This window comes from Pseudorca crassidens, chromosome 1 (assembly GCF_039906515.1).
Source record: "Pseudorca crassidens isolate mPseCra1 chromosome 1, mPseCra1.hap1, whole genome shotgun sequence".
Taxonomy (NCBI): Eukaryota; Metazoa; Chordata; class Mammalia; order Artiodactyla; family Delphinidae; genus Pseudorca; species Pseudorca crassidens.
Genome location: NC_090296.1, coordinates 108931229 through 108957280, shown reverse-complemented (window position 1 = coordinate 108957280; position 26052 = coordinate 108931229). Strand labels below are relative to the sequence as shown.

The 26052-nt window shown below is 35.0% G+C and overlaps 1 protein-coding gene across 24 annotated transcripts in view; it reads left to right on the top strand.

Annotated features, from left to right (window-relative positions):
• ICE2 (interactor of little elongation complex ELL subunit 2) overlaps positions 1-26052 on the top strand; it is a 90247-nt gene that overhangs the window by 37857 nt on the left and 26338 nt on the right. For 21 of the 24 annotated variants that reach the window (XM_067748981.1, XM_067748944.1, XM_067748971.1 and 18 more), the window contains 4 exons: positions 3933-4062; positions 18767-18851; positions 20074-20142; positions 23965-24226. In XM_067748981.1, coding sequence (XP_067605082.1) covers positions 3933-4062; positions 18767-18851; positions 20074-20142; positions 23965-24226 — 546 coding nt within the window. The remainder of the gene's footprint in view (positions 1-3932; positions 4063-18766; positions 18852-20073; positions 20143-23964; positions 24227-26052) is intronic. The other 3 variants (XM_067748989.1, XM_067749003.1, XM_067749042.1) reach the window with 2 other exon arrangements.

Sequence of the window (26052 nt, the reverse complement as noted above, 5' to 3'; positions counted from 1 at the left end):
GGACCACCAGGGAAGTATGTTCCTTCCTTTTTTTTAATTTTTTTTCCCGGTACGCGGGCCTCTCACTGCTGTGGCCCTCCTGTTGTGGAGCACAGGCTCTGGACGCACAGGCCCAGCGGCCATGGCTCACGGGCCCAGCCGCTCCGCGGCATGTCGGATCTTCCCGGACCGGGGCACGAACCCGTGTCTCCTGCATCGGCAGGCGGACTCTCAACCACTGCGCCACCACGAAGCCCCGTTCCTTCCTTTTCTGATGTCTCTGTTTCTTGCTATTTAACCTACCACCCAATAAGAATCCTTAATGACCACTTTAGAATGTCAGTATTTTGGATTAGGGAACAGGTGACTCAGGAACAGTGATGTTCCAGCATTGACCCTTATGGATCAAGTCCCTGACTACTACTTTACCATGTTAAGGTATAACTGGAAAAAAATTTTTAAAAGAAGAAGAAGAAAAGAAGAAGAAGTGCCAACCTTTCTGAGCTGCTAATAGCAATAGTGTGAGGGTCTATCATGAAAAACCTCTAAGGCTAACCCATCAGGATCAAGGATGTATACATTGTCCACCAAAATCCAATGGACCTAGTGGATCTTTTGCTTGATGATACTTTTGTTCTTAGAAGGAAGACTGTGAATAAAATTTTAAATTTCTAATTCTCGTAATTTGGTATTTCATCACTGGTTCAGACTTGAAATTATAGAAACCAACTGGTTTTGAATTAAATATATGGGGGAGTGTTTTTTATAAGAGAATGTCAGGAATGATGAAATGCTATAGGTCTGATTTTAGTCTCCTCCTAGACAAATACAAATATTCCCTGTATTAAAAGATTTTACTTTATTTGCTGATTTTTTCCTGTCTCATCTGTATTTAATGGCCATAGCATGCATATCTTGAATGCATACAGTGTCAGTGCTATGGACTGTATTTTCAAGGTTTTATTTCATTAATTCATATTTGCTATCTGATTTATTTGGGGACTAACCTCATTTGTTTCATTTTCTACTCTGTGAGCCCATACCACTCTGTATTGATCTGCCAGCTTACAGCACTTAGAAATTATTGATGGCCAGGATGTCTTAAGTAAGAATAGCCTAGGGATATTTTTGGACACTGGTTTAATTGTTGAAAGAGACAACCTGTTAAGGACATTGTCATTCACTTGACTAAAGTGAAATTTGTAAATATTAAGATAAAACCTTACAGGAGAGAATTCACTTTTCATCAAAATATATCAAAAAAGTCAAGCCCCAAAGATTAGCTAAATAGGAGCCTTCTATTTCTGACATGTCAAACCTGGAGTAAAATTTTAAAATTTTCAGTGAATGCTTATCATATTATACCTATCATTATATGTAATAGTTTAGTACACGTGGTTTAAATTCCTTTGTAGAATTTATTCCCTTTGGAATCATCTCCTCTTCATCTCTGTTTCTTTCAAATGTTTTATTCCGTAGATACTCAATAAATAGGTATTGAATAAATGAGAAAAACTGAGACGTGAGGAGAGAGGAGGGTGTTGTTAAGGAAGGGAAGTTGAGGCACTAGCTGAGAAATTTTGAAGGTGGTGTTTAAACTCTAGTTAGGTAAGAATGCATCTTCATTAACATTTCCTTCTTAAAAACCAACTTGTTTAGGTAAAGCTTTAAAATACTTGGAAGTCTCTTCAACCTCTGCTCTGCAAGAACCTCATCTCTTCTTTTTTTCCTTTGGTTCTTCAATTCTGTGTTATTGTAGCTGAGATTTTACTTTCCAATATCATTTATCCCTTCTCATCAAAATTCTGCTTAATAAGAGCTACATGACAGAGGAGAACTTAAAGCAGCAGCCAGTCTCAAATGATGGCATGAAATAAAGAGGGCTAATTTGGAACACAAGATGAAGCTAGAACTTACTGAGTTCTACATATAATTATGACATCCAGACCACGTACCTTTGAATGATTTAATATTATGTTATCGTCTGTCTCTGTTAACCAAATTTCCTAAGAGTTATATTCTAAAGTGACTCAAAAATTTAGATCCAGTTGTATTAAAGTTTATATTGGCATTCTTGGGCCAGAAAAAAAGGATCCTGAAGGTGCTTGAATATTAGGAAAGAACAGAATGTACCTATTGGGATTACTGACAGGATACTAGCTTTGAAATATTTATTTAGGAATGTATGTAAACGTTTGGAAGGTTTATGTAAGAAATTGGAAGACAGAGAACCAAAAGAAGCTTTCATTTAGAATAGGAGTAACCAATAAGGGATAAAGGAAATAGTACATTTAATTTTTATAATTTGAAAACTTTGTACTTAAAGTTTCACTTTAATTTTGGAATACTGAGATCAAATATTCAGACTTTTCTTTCCCTTGGTTTCCTGGAGATGGCAGTAGAATACATATGGAAATTAATACCAGGTTCAGGATTTAGTTTTATAGATATGACAGTATTATCAAAGAAAATCCCCCAGAGTACTTTCTTCAGAAAGAGTAATATTTTTTAATTTGAAAAGAAATCTTGAATTAATTCTATTACCTGTTCATGATCCAAAAGGGCATCTTCTTTATCAATTATTCTTTTTCTGACTCTGCTGTAAACTGGTTCTCTCTCCTTGAGCAAATATCTTAGCCCTCTGGGCCTTCATTTCTTTATCTCTGGCTTCTATTGGCAACTATAAGCAGCCATAAATGCAGATTACCAGTTGCTGAAAAATTATTATACAATTAAGTGCTTTTAGCAATGAAATTACCCTATTCATAATTTTTTTTTTTTTTTAATTAAGAAGACACTGTAGGGACCTTACTACTCAAAGTTTGGCCCCTGAAACAACAACTTATTAAACATGTAAAGCCTTGTTTTTCACCTCAGATTCTGCATTTATTTTAAAATGGTTATTCACACACACTGAAATTTAAGAAGCACTGCTGTAGAGTTTTACTACATTCAAAGGTAATAATGAACCAAAGTTAATTGTTAACAGAAATTTTACTGGATTTCAATTGTTCTTACCACCATTGTGCTAATAAGCCCACTAAATTTGCTACTTTATGAAAATCAGTAATTCTGAAACATTTATGATATATTTTCAGGTATAAAAGTGAAACACAGCTTAGTATAATTTCAAAAGTACTAACCAGTTATATCACTTTAAGTTCCTAAATCATGTGTTTCTCCTTCTGCAGCTGGAAGTGAAGAGACTGCTATTAAGATTAGAATTTTCTTTGACTGAAATGAGATAGTATGAGCACAGTGAACATGACTAGCACTTGTTATTTTACAAGCATGTATTTCCTTACATATCTTCCTTAAGGCTAGTAGAGGGTATAGTCATTTTGCTTAATCTATTTAGTGTCCTGACCAATAAACGCTAAATGGCTAATTTGCCAGGTACTTAGTGTCTGGAATAAAGCCTTTTGTATTAATGAAGATAGCAACATTCACAGATATTAATGTAGGTGTTAGTGCTCATACATTCATAGAATGAAAACACAGTATTTAAGCCTGAGACAATGTGACTAATGCTTTAAAGGGGCAAAAAATTCCTACTTTTTTTTACCCTCTTGAGAATTATTAGTATGTATTACAGTCATGGCTTTCCAGCTTCTAGCTTTGAACCTTGGGCCATTATGTATCCAAGGCTTTGTTCCAAGGATTCTGTCAGTCACGTTCTGTGACAGAAATAAAATATGAGCATGTGTGGAGAGGTATGTTGATTTTGGTTGTCGGGGGGGGCAGCCTCTGGTTCACGATCTCTTATTTATCCACCATTTGCCCACATCTACTAAGGGTTCTATCCATCTTTCTGTCTGAATCCTACTATATTTGAAAAGATGAAATAAGATTACCTGAAAGTGTTTTGAAAGTGGCAAAATTATATAGGCAAATGTATTTACTGTTAATAGTAAATTAATGGAGCTTTATAAGAGTATAACCTTGGATTGCAGCAATTTCCCGTTTACGTACTACCAAAAGTGGAGTATCAAGCTTGTTATGGAGTTGAAGCTCTGACTGAAAGTGAACTTTGTCGCTTATGGACTGAAAGTCTATTGCATTCCAACTGCTCATTTTATGTTGGTAAGTTATGCAAGAGGCTTTGCTCTCCTTTTTAATTCCCTTGTAAATATATACAGTTCAATTCATTAATAGATACTTCCATTCTGTACTTTTAATTTTCAGTTTTCTGATATATTAATATTTCTTTCTATTAAAACACCATTCCTACTCAAGAGTTAAATGGCAAGGTGGGAGTAGTGATTATCAAATGTTTTAATTTCTCTCTTACTCCCTTATTGTACATGAATGCCAATGTAATCATTGTATTTTTAAAATACTTATTTTATTTAGGAGTGTAACTAAAAATGTAGACATGTTTTGTAACAAGCATTTTTTAAAAGTACTATTTAATTGGCTTTAAAATAAATAAATAAATATATTTTTTTTTTTTTCTTTTTTTTTTTTTTTGCGGTACGCGGGCCTCTCACTGTTGTGGCCTCTCCCTATGCGGAGCACAGGCTCCGGACGCACAGGCCCAGCGGCCATGGCTCACGGGCCCAGTGCCTCCGCGGCATGCGGGATCTTCCCGGGCTGGGGCATGAACCCGCATCCCCTGCATTGGCAGGCGGACTCCCAACCACTGCGCCGCCAGGGAAGCCCTAAAATATATATTTTGAAATTTTCTTAAAATTAGAATGACATTGTTTTTTAAACCTCAAATATTACCTTGATGAAATAGTTTTTCACTTTGTTTCTGTTTTTGTTTTTTGTTGGGGGGGGTAGTTAGGCAGGTTCTTAATTTGTGTTGGCTGTGTTCATGTACAGTTAACATACTTCACATGAAGGATTCCTTGCTAATCATTGTTGATACTGTTCTGTTTCATTTGAATGCCTAATCCTATGCTTCTCTATTCATCCCATACATCTCATGCCAGCTATCTCAAGCTGCCCCTCCATGACGTAATTTCCTTCCTTTGAGCTCTCAATGCGCTCTTTTTTTTTTTACCACTTTTATGATTTGTTGCTTTCTACTTAATTGTTGGGGTTTTTTTTCTTTTTTTTTCTTTTTTTGCGGTACGCGGGCCTCCCACCGCTGCAGCCTCCCCCGCTGCGGAGCACAGGCTCTGGACGTGCAGGCCCAGCAGTCACAGCTCACGGGCCCAGCCGATCTGCGGCACGCGGGATCCCCCCAGACCGGGGCACGAACCCCCGTCCCCTGCATCGGCAGGCAGACTCTCAACCACCGCGCCACCAGGGAAGCCCTAATTGTTGTTTTTTAAGCCTATCCTATCTTCCCCGTAGACAATAAGTAGTTTAAGGTCAGAGTCTGATGAAACTTTATGTTCTTATAGTGCTTAGCATAATTCCTTGTATGCCATAAGTGTGCTTTTCTTGCTTAATCAAAAAAGTTTACTCACTTGAAAACCTTTTCCATATTTTGGTTAATCAGTATTTTGTCTTCATATTTTGTGAGAGTGTTAATAAGATCATTGATTCACTCTCTTTACATAACCCAAAAAGGAAGTGGCTAATGTACTACTTGGTGGCCCTAGCCTCTTCGTCCCCCTTCATACACACTGCCAGAAGTTTATTGTAGTAGTTTTCAGCCAATAACCACAACTTCAATGTTCCTCCAAAAGACCTGTTGCCATGACACATACCAACAGTCCTCGTGTAAACTACTTGAAAGCAATCGCCAACAACATCCATTTTAGGAAAGCCCCAAACAAAAACTTATCATTGAAATCCTCTTTAAAGTACTGACAGAAAAGACATTCCTGACTAAACATTTAAGGTTTTTTTTTTTTTTAATGTACAGTTTAACAGATAAAACTACCATCATCTATATCTACATGGCTTACTTCATCGAAACTATAGTAGTCTCACCTTAATTGCAGTTTCACTCTCTGTGGTTTCAGTTACCTTCAGCCAGTCAACCATGGTCTGAAATATTAAATGGAAGATTCCAGAAATAAGCAATTTATATGTTTTAAATCTCACACCATTCTGTGTAGTGTCTGGGACGTGAATCATCCCTTTGTCCAGCTTATCCCACCCATTAGTCACTTAGTGGCATCTCAGTTATCAGTGCTTATGTTCAAGTAACCCTTTTTACTTAATAACAGTCCCAAAGTGCTGCAATTTAGATATGCTGAAGAGAAACTGCAAACTGCTTCCTTTAAGTGAAAAGGTGAAAGTTCTCAACTTAATAAGGAAAGAAAAAAAGTTGTATGCTGAGGTTGCTAAGATCTGTGGTCAGAACGAATCTTCTATCCATGAAATTGTGAAGAAAAAAGAAATTCGTGCTTGTTTTGCTGTCAAACTGCAAAACAAACCTCAAACTGCAAAAGTTATGGCCACGGTGCAGATAAGTACTTAGTTAAAATGGAAAAGGTGTTAACTGTGTTAAGATATTTTGAGAGAGAGTGAGGGAGAGAGATACCACATTCAGAAAACTTTTGTTGTAGTATGGTTAAAATTGTTCTATTTTATTATTAGTTATTGTTGTTTATCTCTTACAGTGCCTAATTTATACATTAAACTTTATTGTAGGTATGTACGTGCAGGAAAAAACAGTATATGTCAAGTTCGGTACTATAGTTTCAGGCAGTATATGTCAAGTTTCTACTGGGGGGGTCTTGGAATGTATCACCTGTGGATAAGGGGGGACTGCTGTATTCTTTAAAGTCATAAGTAGTCATTGCCTTATGTGCTATTTATCGTCGGTAAATCCTCTCCACTGATAAGCATTCATTTTAATGTAATGGGGTGGTGTATTTGGTATCTTTGACAACAGAAACAGTGATGTCTGTGTCTCACTGTTTGGTGAGAAACGTGTTGCATTGTTATATGGTTGTGTTTGCTTTGTTTGGGTTTTTTGTTTTTTATGTGGGGGTGAATGTTTTGAAGTGCTATTTTAAAAACATCTATGAGTTTTGAGGGTTTTTATTTATTTATTTTATAAATTTATTTATTTATTTTTGGCCGTGTTGGGTCTTCGTTGCTGCGCATGGGCTTTCTCTGGTTGCGGCGAGCGGGCTTCTCATTGCGGTGGCTTCTCTTGTTGCGGAGCACAGGCTCTAGGCATGCGGGCTTCAGTAGTTGTAGCACCTGGGCTCAGTAGCTGTGGCTCGCGGGGCCTCAGCTTTTTTGTCTGTATGTGATGGACATAATAATAATTTGTTCAGGGAATTCCATGGTGGTCCAGTGGTTAGGACTGAGCACTTTCACTGCTGTGGCCCTGGGTTCAATCCCTGGTCAGGGAACTAAGATCCCACGAGCCACGCGGCACAGCCAAAAAAAAAAATGATAATAATGTTTTGTTTGATCTACCTCAGGGACTATATGCACAGATCCTTTTTCTTCCAATGATTACATAATATAATGCCCTAAAAGTACACTTCTCCTTGATGAAAATAGATACCACAAGGTAATGAAGTGATACTTCGTGTATTTCTGTACTGAGAAAGAACTAGCTATTAATCTAAAATTTAGATGAAAATATGGACAATCATCTTTATGATACAAGAGTAAAAAAGGATTTCTTAACCAAAGATTAAAAGTGGACTAAAACAAAACAACTGGTAACTTCTCTATATTTACACATAATTTTAAAAATGTCTACATAGTACTCCTGTCATAAAATATTGTCAGTTGTAAAATACATCTTTGATTTGATAATGTTTTCTTTTCCATATGCAACTTTTTAAGTATAATATACATTCAGAAAAGTGAAAAAAGTAAATGTACAGCTCAAGGAATTATAACAAAGCCAGCACCTCTATAATTTGCACCCAGACCAAGAACTTGAAAACTGCCAGTGCCCGGGAAGACCCCACCTTGTGCCACTTCCCAACATAGCTGTCTTCTCTTCTCCAGGGGTAACCACTGTCCTGCCTTCTAATGTAATCATTTGGTTTTTGCCAGCTCTATACAAATGGAATTATAAAGTTCTTTTGTTTATACCTTCTTTTACTTAACACAGGTTTTGAAATTTATGTGCGTATAACAGTAGTTTTATTGTTTTTGACATATTCCTTTGTAAGAATATACCACCATTTATTTATCCATTTAACTTTGGGAGCCTGTTTAGGTTGTTTCTATGTTAATGCAACTATGAACATATTGTAAGTGTCTGTTAGTGCAATGGGTACATATTGCTGTTGGGCCCATACCTAGGAATAGAACTGTTTGGTCATAGAATTATTGGGTCATAGTTTAAGCTTACATTTATCTTCAGTAGATAATTCCAAAAAGTTTTCCAAAGTGATTGTACCAATTTACACTTATATTAGCACTGTGAGGGTTACATTTTCTCCTCATCCTTGCCCACACTTGGCCTTATAAGTTTAATTTTAGCCATGCTGGTGGGTAGGTATTATTAATATCTCATTATTGTTTTAATTTGCCATTCCTTAGTTATTTATGAAGTTGGACACTTTCATGTTAATAATCATTTGGATGATCAGTTTTGTGAATTGCCTATTTAAACCTCTTTTTCTGTTGTCAAGTTTTTGTTTGTTTGGTAGTTCTTTGTTGGTTTTAAATGTTACAAATATTTTTCTCGTACTCTGTGACTTGCCTTTTCAGTCTCTTAAAAGTGTCTTTTGAACTTAATATAGACCAATATTTAGGCATTTCCTTTATGGTTAGTGCTTTCTTTGCCCGGTTTAACAAATCTTCCTTACAGCAGCATCATGAATATAATATCTTCTAGAAGGCTTTTTAAAAGTATTTTAAAATTTCTAGATACACAGTTTATGTGGTGTTTATTTTTGCATGGAATATCAAGATTTCTTTTTTTCAGTTTTCAGCACTGTTTATTGAAAAGACCACCCTTTCTCTGCTGCTCTCCAGTGTTACTTGTGTTGTAAATCATATATGTGAATCTAATCCGGACTCCCTATTTCTCTATCCTTGAGGCAGTACATGTCTTAATTACTCTAGTTAGAGTAATTACTCTAGCTAGACCTGTCTTAATTACTCTAGCTTTATAAAATCTTTTACTGTTTGGTAAAGTAAATCTTGTCAACTTTTTTTTAAATTAATTTTTACTGGAGTATAGTTGATTTACAATGTTAGTTTCTGCTGTACAGCAAAGTGAATCAGTTATACATATAAATATATCTGCTCTTTTTTAGATTATTTTTCCATACAGAGTATTGAGTAGAGTTCCATGTCAACTTGTTTTTCTAAAAGAATTTTTTGGCTATTCTTGGCCCTTTTGCATTTACAAACTTTGGAGTCAACTTGTTAATTTCTCCCAACAGCAACAGGAAGATTGGGATTTTTGTTAGGAAGTGCATTGACTCAATGTGGAACAAATTGACAGCTTTACAATAACAAATCCTTCAATCTGTGAACTTCAGATATTCTTCTATTTATTTATATCTTTAATTTCTATTAATATCTTTATGATTTTCTTTGTAGAGATCTTGCACATCTTTTATTAAATGTATTTGTTGATAATTGATTCTTTTATGTTATAAATGGTATTTCTGAAATTTTATTTTCTTACGGCTTGTTACTAATAATATAGGATTTATTTGCATATTGATTTTGTGTATTGATATTGTATTTTAGTAACTTTGCTAAGCTCATTCTTTCTAGTAATTTATATTTTCTAATTAAATAATTATGTTCTCTGCAAATAATGACCATTTTATTTCTTCTTTACAATCATTATACTTTTCTTTTTCCTTGCTTTCTTTGCCTAGAATTCAAATAGAAGGTGAATAATGGGCATCCTTGCCTGTGTCTAATCTTAAAGGGGAAGATTAGACATTTTGTTTAGTATTTTGTATGGGTTTTTGTAGATAGCATTTATTAGAAGAAAGCGGTTCCTTTCTATGCCTAGTTTAAGAATTTTAATCATGAATGGGTAAAAAAAAATTATCAGATATTTTCTCTACATTTATTGAGATTATATGATGGTATAACTTTTGTCTTTTATCCTACTAAGGTTATGAATCATGTTAATTAATTTTAAAATGTTAATCCAATCTCGTATTCCTGCCGTAATTCCATCTTGCTCATGATATATTACTCTTTTTATTTATTGGTAGATTTAGCTTGTTAATATTTATTTTGCCGTTTGTGTTTATGAGTGAGATTGGCCTGTAATTTTCCTTGTGAGGTATTAGTATTAAGATTAAGTTTATGCCATAAAATGAGTTGAGATTTAGTTCCTCTTTTTCTGTTATCTGGTAGAATTTCTATAAAATTGGTATTATTTCTTACTTAAATGTTTGGTAAAATTGACCTGTGAAGCCTAGAGCTTTCTTTTTGAAAGTTTCTAATTATCAATTCAATGTTTGCTCTTTTTTTTTAATTGAAGTATAGTTGATTTACAGTGTGTGTTAATTTCTGCTATACAGCAAAATGATTCAGTTATACATATATACATATACATTCTTTTTTATATTCTTTTCCATTATGGTTTAATCATAGGGTATTAAATATAGTTCCCTGTGTTATACAGTAGGACCTTGTTGTCTATCCATTCTGTGTATAATAGTTTGCATCTACGAACCCCAAACTCCTAATCCATCCCTCCCCCACCCCATGTTTCCTGGCTTCTTTTGTTTCTGTTGAAAAGTCAGCTGTTCATCTGATTTATGCTCTTTTGCAAGTAATATGTCTCTTTTCTTTGGTAGACTTTAAATTTTATCTCTCTCCCTTTCAACAATTTCCGTACATTGTGCCTGTGTTAGGTTTTCTTTGTAAATATTCCTTTTTACATGTTCATTTTATAACATTGCTCCTTAATATGTGATTTGATGACCTTTATCAGTTTGGGAAAATTCTTGTCATTACCTCACCAAACATCATTTCTTCCCCATTCGCTCGCTCTCTCTTCTGGGATTTCAGTTGTATTATGTTACATCTTACTGTATCCTTAACGTCCCTTACATGCTCTTCTGTATTTACCTTCCTTTTGACTCTTTATGCATGATTCTCAATATTTTCTTCTACTTTACTAATTTTCTCTTCAGCTATCCCTAATATACTATTTCACCCATCACCTGAGTTCTCAGTTTCATTTATTGTATTTTTTGGTTCTGGATTTTTCATTTGATTCTTTTTTATACATTATAGTTTTCTATAGAAATTCTCAATCGTGTCTTAAGCATATTAGGCAAAATTACTTTAAAGTCTTTCTCTAATACCTCTGTTATCTAGATTCTTTGTGAGTCTTTTCTATTTTTTTTTTGGTGTTAGTTTCCTAGCGCTGCCATAACAAAGTACCACAAACTGGGTGGCTTAAAATAATAGAAACTTCTTGTTTCACAGTTCTGGAGGCTGGAAGTTTAAAATGAAGGTGTCACAAGGCCATGCTCCTGAAACCTGTAAGAGAGAATCCTTTGTTGCCTCTTTTTCCTTCTGGTGTTTGCCAGCAATCCTTGGCATCCTTGGCTTGTAGATGCATCGCTTTCATCTCTGCCTCTGTCATCATATGAGATCTTCTTCCTGTGTGTCTCTGTCCTCTTCCTATAAGTACACCATTCATATTGAATTAAGGGTCCACCCATCATAACTAATTACATCTACAACCATTCTACTTACAAAGGAAGTTACGTTCTGAGGTAGTAGGGGTTAGAGCTTCAACATATCTTTTTACCGGGACACTTCATTCCGTGGCATGTTGTTTTCCTGTCTTTTTTATTCCATGTTTTTTCATTGTATGCCAGAATATTCTTTATCAAGGGCCAGATATTGTATATGAAAAATTCTAGAGCAAATATAAGAGCTAAAATGTTATGTTCCTCTAGATAGGATTACTTTTGACCACACTAGCAATCCGGATTCACTGTAATCCAGTTACAGGGATTTAGGTGATTTGAAGCTTGACTTTGGACCCTAGATATGCCAATCTGTTTCCCCCTTATTGCTAGGATGTTGCCATTCATGGTCTGGCATTGCCAGTCTTTGGAAAAGCTTACTTGCAAGTCTGGCCCCTGGCTGATATCTGGGAACTTAGCTGGTAAACAGTTTTCTACACTGACGTAAAACTTCCTTTAGCTGATAAGGAGAGTTCATTGTGCCTACACTGTTTGTATAAACAATATGGCTTATTCTGAACATCTGCTTTCCTTCTGAGAGTCTAGAATTTTGTTATGTGTTAGTCAGAGGGTGCCTACATGATGAGCTCCCAATAAAAACCTGGAGCGCTGAGTCTCTAATAAGCTTCTCTGGTATAAAAAGAAAATGTTGCTGGAGGAATTAAGTGAATATTGTGTGACTCCAATGGGAAAGGCCTCTTTTTTTTTTAAATGTGGTAAAATATATGTAATATAAAGTGTACCATTTTAACCATTTTATGGTACAATTTACTGTACATTTTTTAGCGTATGATTTAGTGGTATTAAATACATTCACAATGTTGTTCAGCCATCATCACTGTCCATTTCCAGAGCTTTATCATCATCCCAAATAGAAACTCAAGAGAGGACTTTTGAAAATTGCATCTCATTTCCTCTGAACTTCACCCACACTTCTTTTCCTTCTGGTGTTTCTCCTTTTGCTTGTATCCTTTTGCTATAACAAATCTTATACATGAGTACAACTGTATGCTGAGGCTATGAGTCCTTTTAGGGAATCACCAAGCCAGGATCCCAACTCAGAGCTTGTGTTTATCTAATTCACAGACCCTGAACTCCAGTTTTTGTTCCTCTAATCCTGAGAGACTATTGAAAGCTCTGGTTCATTTCTTAGCTTCTCAGTTGCTTTTTCCACATTAACAGGTACTCCTAAGAGAGAAGCACCCCTAAGTGCCAGGCTTACATCTCTGGGTTTCTTTCTTCCTCTGGTTTGTTGGCTCCAAATATATCCTCAATCCCTTTTTCTGGTAGCCACTAACAAATTATGTAATTTAATTAGTCATGATATTTATTGCCTGTCTTTGTCTCTTTTTTTTTTTTAACATCTTTATTGGGGTATAATTGCTTTACAATGGTGTGTTAGTTTCTGCTTTATAACAAAGTGAATCAGTTATACATATACATATGTTCCCATATCTCTTCCCTCTTGCGTCTCCCTCCCTCCCACCCTCCCTATCCCACCCCTCCAGGCGGTCACAAAGCACCGAGCTGATCTCCCTGTGCTATGCAGCTGCTTCCCACTAGGTATCTACCTTACGTTTGGTAGTGTATATATGTACATGCCTCTCTCTCGCTTTGTCACAGCTCACCCTTCCCCCTCCCCATATCTTCAAGTCCGTTCTCTAGTAGGTTTGTGTCTTTATTCCTGTCTTACCCCTAGGTTCTTCATGGCATTTTTTTTCCTTAAATTCCAGGTATATGTGTTAGCATATGGTATTTGTCTTTCTCTTTCTGACTTACTTCACTCTGTATGACAGACTCTAGGTCGATCCACCTCATTACAAGTAGCTCAATTTTGTTTCTTTTTATGGCTGAGTAATATTCCACTGTATATATGTGCCACATCTTCTTTATCCATTCATCCAGTGATGAACACTTAGGTTGCTTCCATGTCCTGGCTATTGTAAATAGAACTGCAATGAACATTTTGGTACATGACTCTTTTTGAATTATGGTTTTCTCAGGGTATATGCCCAGTAGTGGGATTGCTGGGTCGTATGGTAGTTCTATTTGTAGTTTTTTAAGGAACCTCCTCTTTGTCTCTTTTGTTTATTGATATATCCCAAGCACCTAGAACAGTATCTGGCACACAGAGGTGCTCAATAAGTATTTTTAGAATAAGTGAAGTTGGCTTGGATAATTGATTGAAGGAACAGTAAAAGTCAAGGAGAAGGGAAATGGTAGAAAACAAACCATAGAATTTATATACTTTATTCTTTTTACTGTCCCTAGATGTATGTAAGACAAACCATTGGGATGCAGGAAGAATATATTATAACTCATTTTTTGTATGAAAAATTAAAAATTTAACATTACTCATATTAAGTATGTGGATTGACAGGTGGTCCTCTCCTTAAAAACAATCAGTGTCATGCTTTAGTAAGCCAAGCAGTGAGGCACTTGTTCCATTTGGATCTATGTATCATTGTGCGTATCTTTTTTTAGCAATGGCAGCTGTTAAAACCTATATAACAAAATGAATTGAACTTTACAGCCATCCTTCAAATAGTTGTTATCGCACAGAATTAAGCCAAGATTTTTCAAAACAACAAAGCATAGTTAATTATATATTATATTGCATATTATTTTATTCTTTTCAAAAATTTTCATCTGTTTCAATTTCTATTAATAGTTTTTAATGTGTGTTGACTGCTGCTCTAAATAAAAGAGAAAAATAAAGCTCAGAATGATTAACTTACATATTAGATACAGACTCCATCAGCGGCAGGATCAGAATTTAGTCACAGTCTTTTAAGTGTTTATAACTTTGCTGTAAACCTAAAAAGGGCTAGGGAAAAATTGGTGGGGTGGGGGCGGGGAGGTCAGATATAACAAAAATGAAGCACTGTGTGTGTAACAATGTTAATCAGTGTGACTTAAGGCAGATGATTCATTGTGTCTTAGAAACTGGGACCTTAAAATCCTAACCAGAAGATCTCCACGTGCTCATATTCTCTTTCCCATGCAGTCATGCACCATAGTCCTTTCTCAGTTGTGGCCTGTGTTTCCCTCACTCAACCGTTGCTAGCCACTCCTCCATTTAACTTAAGCATTTCATTGTCAGTTTTCCCTGCCCAGCCCTATGATCTCAGAATTTCAAAGAAACTTAAGACAATCTCTTCTCAGAAATCAAAGTTGGAGACCAGTGCATTAGATCTTTTGGAGAGGACAGTAAGGGTAGAGTTTACGTGCATGGTTCAGAGATTCAGATACAGCATATCTTACGAGACACAAGTGACATAGCATCTCATTTATTTAACTGAAGAGCATATTGGTTTATAGGACTCTAGTTCAGCAATTTTGAACTAGAGTCCTATAGTGTCTTTTTCAGGTAGAATAAACATACTTGTTTTTTGTTTGTCTGCTTTGCTATGAACGTGTTCTCCTGTTCCTTTAGATTGCAGTATTCTTTTTATCCTCTTGCCCCATAAAAACATTAAGATGTATTCCTTAAGGAAAATTCCCAAAGTCATCTTATCACAAGTTCTGTATCTACTTCCCAGTTCTCTAATATATATCAATTTTGTATAGTTGACATACAGGCAGTCCTTCCTTTGCACAATTCTGATACACACAAATTTCAGTTAGGAAGGTATTTAACTGTGAGTAATTGCGTAAAATACAGACGTTACTGCTGACTCTTCAGTCCACAAATCACTACATAAGTAACAAATGCACGTCATGACCAGTGACCAATCATGTCACTTCTTTCAAAGTCTGTCATTGATTGTTCACTGCGCACCTGTTACTGAGTTGATGCACAGGAAGCAAAATGTGTAGTTGTGTTCCCTCCTTGTCTCCCAGTGATAAACTCATGTGATGTTTTACAAAAGTGGATAATCAGAAGAGGGAATTGGCCAACAAAGATTAAAGCACAGCAAAGAAACAAAAGGTGATACTGCTGGAAGTGGAATTTGAATTGAGCATAAATGGAGTTACAGAAGAAATAGCTGACAGTAGAAATGTTGACACTGGTGCAGTTCAGGAGACCAGATATGCCAAAAGAGGAACTTAATGAAGGTGAACTCATAAATGAGGAAAGTGCTTGTGGCATAAAGGATGAAGAAGTGACACTGGCATAATATTTTACATTAAAAGAACTCTTTGAGATATATCATGATATTAAAAGCGCAAAGGCTGTCATGTTGGAAGCTGATTCGAGGAGTGTGACCATTCACCACAGCATAGAAAAGGTGCTTGCTCCCTATCGTAAGTTGTACTAGGAGAAGGCGACAAGCACTATTCAGACTGCTCTTAATGAGTTTTTTATAATGAAATAACACTTTAAATCTCAATGTTTTTAATTTACAGTATACTAAATAAAGATTACTTTTTACTGTTTTTTCATTTCTCTATACGTTTATAACTGATGGGGAATTTATAATGTTCTGACCAAAAAAATCTTAAAGGTAATAGAACAGTTTTAATTTTTCCCATTGATTTTTAAAATTGCTTCCATAGTTCTGGCTTATGTGTGGTTATTTTTCTCATCCCATACTGCATGCAGAGTAGGAACTGCCTATGTATATGTGTGTGTGCACGTAAATATGTATGAATGTGTGCATGTATATAAAGCCTTGATTTGTATTATATAACCTTCCCAAACTTGACACACATGAAAAATATTTGGATAGCACACTGTGATATACAAAAGAGATTGCTGTGGCTGAGGGGTAATGTCCAGGAAGCTCTTGCCATCCCACACCTTGCTCAGCTGCCCCAAAGACTGAGGAGATAAATATCTCAAAGACACATGTATACTCATTTAAGGCCCACAGGTTAAAACGCTCCAATGTTGAGAGAATTGTAGACTCCTTGAGGAGGTGGGCCCTCATAGCACTTAGTATGGTATTCTCTGTATATTTTTTGACCTAACTGTATTTGACATATACTATATAATACATACTTTTCATTGAGATTGCTTTAAAAAGGTAAGAACTGTTAGTGATTTTCCTCAAAGGCACATTTAGTAAATGTCTAAAAATGTTTTATTGTACATGATATTCCCTTTCTACAGTTATTAAACCATTGAAATGTGTCCTTTTTATTAGAAACGTCAGTGTATAATGAGTGTTAGGAATGCAGAGGTGAAACTGAAACTTGGCACAGGAAATGATAAGTAGGCGTGGGAAAAACAGATTTGTTGTAGAAGAAAGGTATCTGGTAAAAATGTTTCTAATTCTTTTTATGAGCACAAAGCAAATGAAAGGGGACTAGATAAGAAAATGCGATATTAAATTATATGCATTTTTTTGTTGCACATGATTGATTCCAGGTCATGTATTTTGATAACCAAATATTGGAAGCTGAAAAAATTAAAATCAAAATGTTATTATTTTCAGCATTGTTGAGTATTACACTCTTACGCTATTGATGTATTTAACTGCTGTAATAACATGATTTTTGTCTTGACATGGTTATGTAACATTTAACTAAGAGCTGTCTTTTATATCATTTCCTTGGAACATTTCAGGACTTCAGTGTTGTGTCTCAACCTGTTTTGTTGTAGAACATACGCATTACTTTTTAAAATGGAAGTGTAATCTTGAGAGTTTTCTATTTTGTTTTTTGGAATTCTAGAATTAGGTCACGTTTGTAAGAAAGTAAGTCTTTGAGCAGACTTGATTTTTTTTTTTTTAAACCATAGGAAATGTTATGGTGTGCTTTAATTTAAAAATAAGCCAGATTTTTTTAAGGTTTATTGAGATATAGTTAACTAATAAAATTTTAAGATATTTAAAGTATACATCATGATGATTTGATATATGTATACATTGTAAAAGGATTCCTCCCATCTAGTTAAATTAACACATCCATCACCTCACATATTTATATTTTTTCTTTTTTGTTTTTTGATGAAAACATTTAAGTTCTACTCTCTTACTAAATTTCAGTTATATAGTACGGTACTATCAACTGTGGTCACCGTGTTATACATTAGATCCTCAAGACTTTATTCATCTTATAGCTGAAAGTTTGTACCCTTTTAGCCCCCAACCCCTGTGAACCACTTTCCTACTTGTTCCTGTGAGTTTGAATTTTTTTCCCAGATTCCTCGTGTAAGTGATACATGCAGTATTTCTCTCTCTCTTTCTGACTTATTTTACTTAGCATAGTGTCCTCAAGGTCCATTATGTTGTTGCAAATAGCAGAATTTCCTTTCTTCTTATGGATGAATAATATTTCATCGTGTGTGGGTGTGTGTGTGTGTGTGTGTGTGTGTGTGTGTGTGTGTGTGTGTGTGTGTGTATCACATCTTTATCCATTCATCCATTGATGGACACTTAGGTTATATATGTCTTGGCTGTTTTGAATGAGTAAGCCACATTTTTGTAATCTAAATTTTACCTTAACCCAGACTGTCTTAGAAATTTGTAGAGCATGCCCAAACTATAAATTTGACTTTATCTGCTTGCTTTCATAATAGGTACATATTTCTCTAAAAATTTAATTTCCATAAAAATGCAACTTTAATAAAAATTAGAAACACCACTATTTTAACAGTTGTTATTCTTAAAATGTGGGCTTAGAGATGATTTTTTTTGCTATGGACATGTGTAATCTTTTCTATGTTAAGCAAATATTTTAGAATTAATACATATTTCTTTTATAATCTGACTTGTAATTCATTTTATTTTATTTTTTCTATAAATTTATTTATTTATTTTTGGCTGCTTTGGGTCTTCGTTGCTGTGCGCAGGCTTTCTCTAGTTGCCGTGAGTGGGGGGTACTCTTCCGTTGTGGTGCACGGGCTTCTCATTGTGGTGGCCTCTCTTTGTTGTGGAGCACAGCCTCTAGGCACGCGGGCTTCAGTATTTGTGGTTCGTGGGCTCAGTAGTTGTAGCTCAGGCTCTAGAGCACAGGCTCAGTAGTTGTGGCACATGGGCTTAGTTGCTCTGCCGCATGTGAGATCTTCCTGGACCAGGGATCGAACCCACATCCCCCTGCGTTGGCAGGCGGATTCTTAACTGCTGTGCCACCAAGAACGTCCCTAATGTCATTTTAAAATACATCTTTAGTTAATAAACTTAATAAAATGTCTATTTCTCCTACTTTTAGAATATAAAGTTACTTTACAATGATTACAGTTTTGTAAAAACATCTTTAAAGAGACTGGATAACTTGGCTTTTTTTGTTTTTTAAATACTGCAGTTGTTCTCTTTAAGTTTGATCTTTTATTTTAGGACATATTGATACATTTACTTCAAAGCTTTTCCTGCTAGAAGAAATCACCTCAGAAGAATTAAAAGAAAGACTTTCAGCCCTCAAGTAAGAAGCTTTACTTTGTGTTGGGAATTTAAAAACTTAATATGATCACTAATTTTCCTTTATCTGTAAATATTGGTTAAGTTTAAATTATTTATTTTCAATACTTTTAGTCCTTTTTTACGTTGAGGTTCCGCCCTGACCCAGTTTGTGATCCATTTCACATTAATCATTTCCATTTCCAAATTAAATGTACTAGTGATACTAGTATTTCTACTTAAGACAAAGGAGGCTAGAACAACAGAGGAGTCTTCCGTCTTGGTAGTGTATGGAAGCATAAGACTCTTAGCTCTCAGGGATGTATACACTCATTTGGACACCCTAACTTCTAAAAGTTTGTTCTTTTACCAACTGTTACTGTACATCAGATTGAAATGAATTTAATTTGCATCTCACAACTTTCCGGGAAGGACTGGTGGTAGTTTTATCTCCATTTTATGTGAGGAAACTGGAACTTGGAGTGACTTTCCCCAGAGCATACAGCTGAACTAGGGTGACAACCTTGGTAGTTAATATGTTTGATTCACCTTGAAGGATGGGAAATTGTCCTGACTTTTATTACTTCCATAGTTCCAGTTTTGGGGCTTGTCATAGTTTTTGAAGCCTCCAGATTCAAACTTGAATTCTCTGCTTATACTTAAAAACATCTACTTCTATTATAAGGATTGCTTCTTTTGAGGAGTAACTTTTTATTTACATATGTGAATAGAAAAGCTTTTCTGTACATTACTCACTGCCTGCTCTACCTTTTCCAATGAAAACCATTTTTAAATAAATAATAAAGGGAATGAATTTAGGTCTAGAAGAGATACTAAATCAATATATTTCATTTCCCTTTATTCATTTAAAGTACCTCTCAATTTCTCTGGTTACCACCACCATCTCTAAAAGGCAAACTCTTCTGCAGATTAGTTCTACTAAAGGCTTTTTAAACTTTTAATCTTTAAAAAAATTTTAAACTTATAAACTTCTTAAAAAGTTTGTAGTTTCAGTGTAAAATATCGATCTCTTTACAGCTGCTCTGACTCACACAAGCCAAATACTTTATGATTTTGAAGAGAGATCAGAAAATGGCAAAAAATATTATAAGTGAATCAAATTAGAAATAAATTTTGGTGTTTTACATTATTTCATCTGTTGTTTTTTTCTGCTATTGAGGATATTTCTCTTCCTGAGGAGCTAAAATTGTTAAGAGTAAGTTTTCTTGTCGCTTAATTTTATATAGATTTCTTCTGTTTAATAGGATATCAAGTTTATTTAACATCCTTCAACACATTCTAAGAAAATTAAGTAGGTAAGTACTTTGGAGGCATTTTGCATTGATATGTCTAATTTTCTTGGGTGAAAATTTCATAGAAACTTTGAATATATGTTGTTAGGAATAGATAGAAAATAACCTAGAAATACAGAATTTATTCTACTGTGTCAAAGTTGAAATTGTGAAAGTATAAATAAGTAGGTAATATAATAGTCTCTGGCTTCAATGAGCTTGCAATTACATTTTTCTGTAAGGCTATTGTAATGGTTTCCTATTGCCACTATAACAAATTACCACAAGCTTAGTGGCTTTAAATAACACAAATTTATTCTATTATAGTTCTGGAGGTCAAAAATCTGAAATCATTTTCAGTGGACTAAACTTGTATCAACAGGGCTGGCTCCTTGCGGTGGCTCTGAGGAGACAGTTGTTTCCTCACCTTGATTTTCAGCTTCTAGTGGCTACCTGTATTTCTTTTCTTTTTTAATTGAAATATAGTTGGTGTACAGCATTCTGTTAGTTTCAAGTTTACTACATAAACTTGCAAGTGATATGATATTTGCAAACATTGTGAAATGATCACAATAAGTCTAATAACCATCTGTCCCCATACAAAATTATTACAATAATATTGATCATATTTTTTATGCTATGTGTTACATCCCTGTGGCTTATTAGTTTTATAACTGGAGGTTTGTACCTCTTAAATCCTGTTCGCCTATTTCTCCCTACACACACCACCCGCAACCGGCTACCACCCTTTTGTTTCTGTATCTGTAAGTCTATCTTCATTTTGTTTTGTTTCTTTTGTTTTTCAGATTCCACATATAAGTAAGTCATGTGGTATTTGTCTTTCTCTGACTTATTTCATGTGGCATAATACCCTCTAGATCCATCCATGTTGTTGCAAATGCAAGATTTCATTTTTTATGACTGAGTAATATTCCATTGTATATATATCACCTCTTCCTTATCCGTTTATCAATGAACACTTAATTCGCTTCCGTATCTTGGCTATTGTAAATAATACTGCAGTGAACATTGGTGTGCATATATCTTTTCGAATTAATTTTTTTGCATTCTTGTGGTAGATACCCAAGAGTGGAATTGCTGGATCATATGGTAGTTCTATGTTTAATTTTTTGAGGAACCTCCATACTGTTTCCCAAGTGGCTGCACCAATTTATAATTCCTCCAACAGTGTACAATGGTTCCTTTTTCTCCACATCCTTGCCAACACTTGTCTTTTTGATGATAGCCATTCTGACAGGCGTGAGGTGGTATCTCATTGTGGTTTTGATTTGAATTTCCCTGATGATTTAGTGATGTTGGGCATCTGTATGTCTTCTTTGGAGAAATACCTATATATCTTAACTTGTAGCCCCTTACTCCATCTTCAAAGTACATCACTCAAATTTTTGCTTTTATTGTCACATTGCATCCTTAATTTCATTTGCAAAGCCATTGATGGGTAACATTCACAAGTTCTGGAGAGAGGATGTAAACATTCTGGGGGAATATTAGTCAGCCTTCCATAGCTATATTGTGTACATTTTCAAGGTAAGGAAGCAACATAGAGGCTAGTCACTCGGTCCATAGCAAATCTTAGAATATAGATTCTCTATGTGATCATTTGTCAAACCGTTTCATTATACAAACCTTTTCACTCCTTGTCTTACGCCCTTACCAAAAGATAAACTAAAAACAATTCAAGAATTTGAACAAAAGGTCAAAAACCTCAAAGTTCTAACTCTCCTACTTTTTATGCAACTAGATAGATGTCAGTTTCCTTATTTATAAAATGATGGTGTTGAGTTCGGTGATTTTCTAAGTACTCCTCAGTTCTGAGATTCTGTGGCAAGATTTTTGCTTTATATATTCCATTCTTCATGTGAAGTACAATGCTTAAACACGAAATTTGCCAAGTGCTTTTTGAAACTTGAATATCAATATCTTAGCTTATGTATTAGTTTTCAACTGCAGCTGTGACAAATTGCCACAAAATTAGTGTTGACAACAGGAATGTATTATCTTGCAGTTCTGTGAGTCAGGAGGCTAACAGGTCTTCTCAGGCTGAAATCAAGGTGTCATTTTTCTGCCTTCTTTTCTGTAGGCTCTGGGTATGGTCTGTTTCTTTGACTTTTGTATATTCTAGAGGCTACCTGCATTCTTTGGCTTCTGGCGCTCTTCCTTTCCTCCCTTTTCAGACTTTGAAAGGCGAGTTGAGTCCTCCTCACATCACATCACTCTCACCTCTTTCAAAGCCGTTATCTCCCTCTGAGTCTCTTCTGCCTCCCTCTTCTACATTTTAAGGACTCATCGTTACAGTGAGCCCAGGAAAATAATCTAGGAAAACCTTACATTTTAAAATCAGCTGATTAGGAACCTTGATTTCACTTTAATTCCATCTTAATTCCCCTTTACCATGTAATGTAGCATATTCACAGGCTCTAGGGTTTGGGATGTATGTTTTGGGGGGAGGCCGTTACTGAACCTACTGATATTTGTAGCCATCCATGTACATTGCTGCCCCCATGCAGCACTTTTAAGATATTCTTTCTTGAACTGTCTCATTCTCCATGAATTCTTTCTGTAAACCAAAGCATTCTTCTTTTTTAGTGAAGGAGGTTAAGATATAAAGTTTCACTGATAAAAGCTCAGTGTTTGAAATGTTACTTATTCCCACTGTCACATCAATTATTATTCATTTCTTTATATGGGAATAGAAAATGATTGGGGAAAAAATGCTCTGAGAATAATAGTTCTCTGAACCACTTTTGTCGATACCTATTACTTTTCTGTTTAAAAACAGTAATGAATTAATGAAAAACTTATCAGGTTTGTAGGAAGATCCTTGTAAGTATGACTAGTCCTTATTTTTAATGATAGATTGTGGGAAAGAACTGATATCTTCCATTGTACCTTTGAGCTAGAATGTAAAATCCCCCAAAAAACACAGTATATTAATCGTATCCCTTTAGCTCTTTATGTTGTTACACTGAATTCCTTAAAGCTTTCTAAAGAGAAAGGGAAAATGTAGATTTGACAGAACTTATTATTGTGACAATAGAGGATCATAATTAAGGGTATGGCTTTTGGTGTTCGACTGCCTGGGTTTATATGCAGGTCCTGCACTCAGAACTTTGGGCAAATTACTTAGCATGTCTGATTTTTGTTTATCTCAAATATGAGGTTAATAATTAATATTATTCCTTAAAGTTTTGTTTTGGAGAATTTAATGATGAAATGGATATAAACAGTATAGTCGTCGTTAGCTCATGATAAACATTCAGTACCTATTAACTGCTTTGGTTGCTGTTATTCTCATGGCCCCTCGTATTGTGATTATTGCACTGACTGTTTCTGCCACTTTATTTTAAACTTCTCAGTGTAGTGAATTTGTCACATTCACTTTTCTATCTCTGTTCACCTATTAGTAGACAGAAAGTAGGTACAGTGTTTAATTAATTTAAATGTTGTGTATAGGAATGGTATGTATATGTACTTATGTACTCATATGTATATGTACTTTTCCATATGTGTTGTCCATGAATTAGAGAATTAGGCAGACTGTCTGTTTCCCATTAAATTTTTGAAATTTTACAATTTAACTGATGTAACAGTGAAAAGAAAATAATTATATATCCTGAACTTGGAATAAGAACTAAAATGAGTTGCTGAAAAGGCATGAAAATAGTTTAAAAGATTCTTAAATCTTACTTGGTCATAAAAGTGTTTTTAGAGTTGGTATCCCATTCCCCTAATTGTTTTCAATTTTATTAATATATTATGATTAAGAAAGTGCTATTGAATTTGACACAGTGAACCAATGAGTTGAGTTTCCTTGTGTGGATTTAGCTTGCAGGAGGGTTCCTACTTGTTGTCTCATGCAGCAGAAGATTCTTCACTCCTGATCTACAAGACCTCTGATGGAAAAGTTACTAGGACAGCGTACAATTTGCATAAAACACATTACAGCCTTCCTGGTGTGCCTTCCAGTCTCTCAGTTCCCTGGGTCCCGTTAGACCCCAGTCTCTTATTACCATATCATATCCATCATGGAAGAATACCTTGTACTTTTCCACCTAAATCACAAGGTCCCACAACACAACAACAAAAGGTAAGATCTTTTTGAAATTAAATGTTTGATTAGGTTGTTTATTATTAATCTGTTTCACTGACTATAAAATATTTCAACCTGATGTCCACATGTGCCATGTTAATCACAACACCATTCTAAAAATAATATCTATAGGAAGCATAGATAAAGTTGTACACTCTACTGAACCCAGTCATCATGTCAATGGAACTTTTTATTTCTGTAAGGTTTATGAGTCAACTAAAGAAAATTCTATTAGACTCCCCAGTGAGGGCATGGGTAAGGCAACCACATAGTTAAATCCCTATGTGCCTATGAAAAGCAAAGTTATAATTTTTTTGCAAGTTTTATTTATGTATACTGTTTCATTTCATTAAATATTTGAGGCAATTTGCAGAATACATGCAATAAAATTATGATGATACAATTAAAAATTAATAAGTAGGATATGGGAAAATATAAAAGCAAGTGTTAGTAATTAGTGACTGCAGTGCCTTATTAAAAGTACAATAGGGACTTCCCTGGTAGCACAGTTGTTAAGAATCCACCTGCCAATGCAGGGGACAGGGGTTCAAGCCCTGGTCCGGGAAGATCCCACATGTTGCAGAGCAGCTAAGCCCGTGCGCCACAACTACTGAGCCTGCACTCTAGAGCCTGCGCGCCACAACTGCTGAAGCCCGTGCGCCTAGAGCCCGTGCTCCACAACAAGAGAAGCCACCACAGTGAGAAGCCCGCACACCACAACGAAGAATCATCCCCGGTCGCCGCAACAAAGACCCAATGCAGCCAAAATTAATTAAATAAATAAATAAATAATTTTAAAGTACAATAAAATGTTAAGATGTAAATTGTGTTTTAACGCTAAGTATTTTATCACTCAATATTTTAGTTATAATTAATGTTATGCTCTTTATAGAATCCTTCCCCAGAAATACCATTTGAATGATATTTCTCTATCTGAAACTTTTGTAAAACCATGGTTTAGAGATACTCTTTACCATGTCACTCATTCTTTATATCATGTAAGAAGTTCCAGTTTGAGTTTAGTTGAAGGAAATGTTTTATTCTCTACAAGTGAATCTGACTGTTCAGTTAGCAATAACACAGTACATTTTCCTTCCCTGCTGCCAAAAATCTTTGAACCAAAATTATTGTCTGAGTTCTCTACTCTTCTCAATATGTTTACCACAGAACATCTATCACGTGTATGTTTTTCACTTCTCCATTCTAATGTTATTACTGAGAGGATCCTTTTAGAAATGACAACTTCTTATACATTCTTAGTTGACTTTGGCCAAGAAAATATATAAATGTGGTTAACTAGTTGGGACAAGTGAAAGAATGGAGAAAGTGAGTTATTAGTAATTTAAGCCATTTTAGCTACAGTTTTTGTTGGCTATTTCCAGTTTAAATTTAATATAAGTAGTGATTTTTATAACCTCCTGGGACAACATTTTCTTAACTTAAAAATAATAATTGAAAACTTTTTTTGAAGAGTTTATATTATTTCTAAGACAATGATTTTGTTTTAACTTAGAAAAATCTGATGATAGTTTCACCTGTAACATTTAACTGTGTGAGTGGCTTATTCCTCTTTAGTGAAAATGAACAGTTTAATGTCTTGACACAATTCCATGTTTTCAGGATTTGACCACATAAATATAAACAGCTTAATTATGTATATGCTGAGCATTTGTTGATTTGTGTTTTTTTGAAGATATTTCATGCATTCAGTCCAAGGACAAATCGTTAGTGAGATTGTCTAGGACCAGGTTGTTGTACAGCCAAACATTAGGTACAGTAGACAATTAGCTAACTGGTGCTTGGTTTGATGTTTTTTTAAGCCC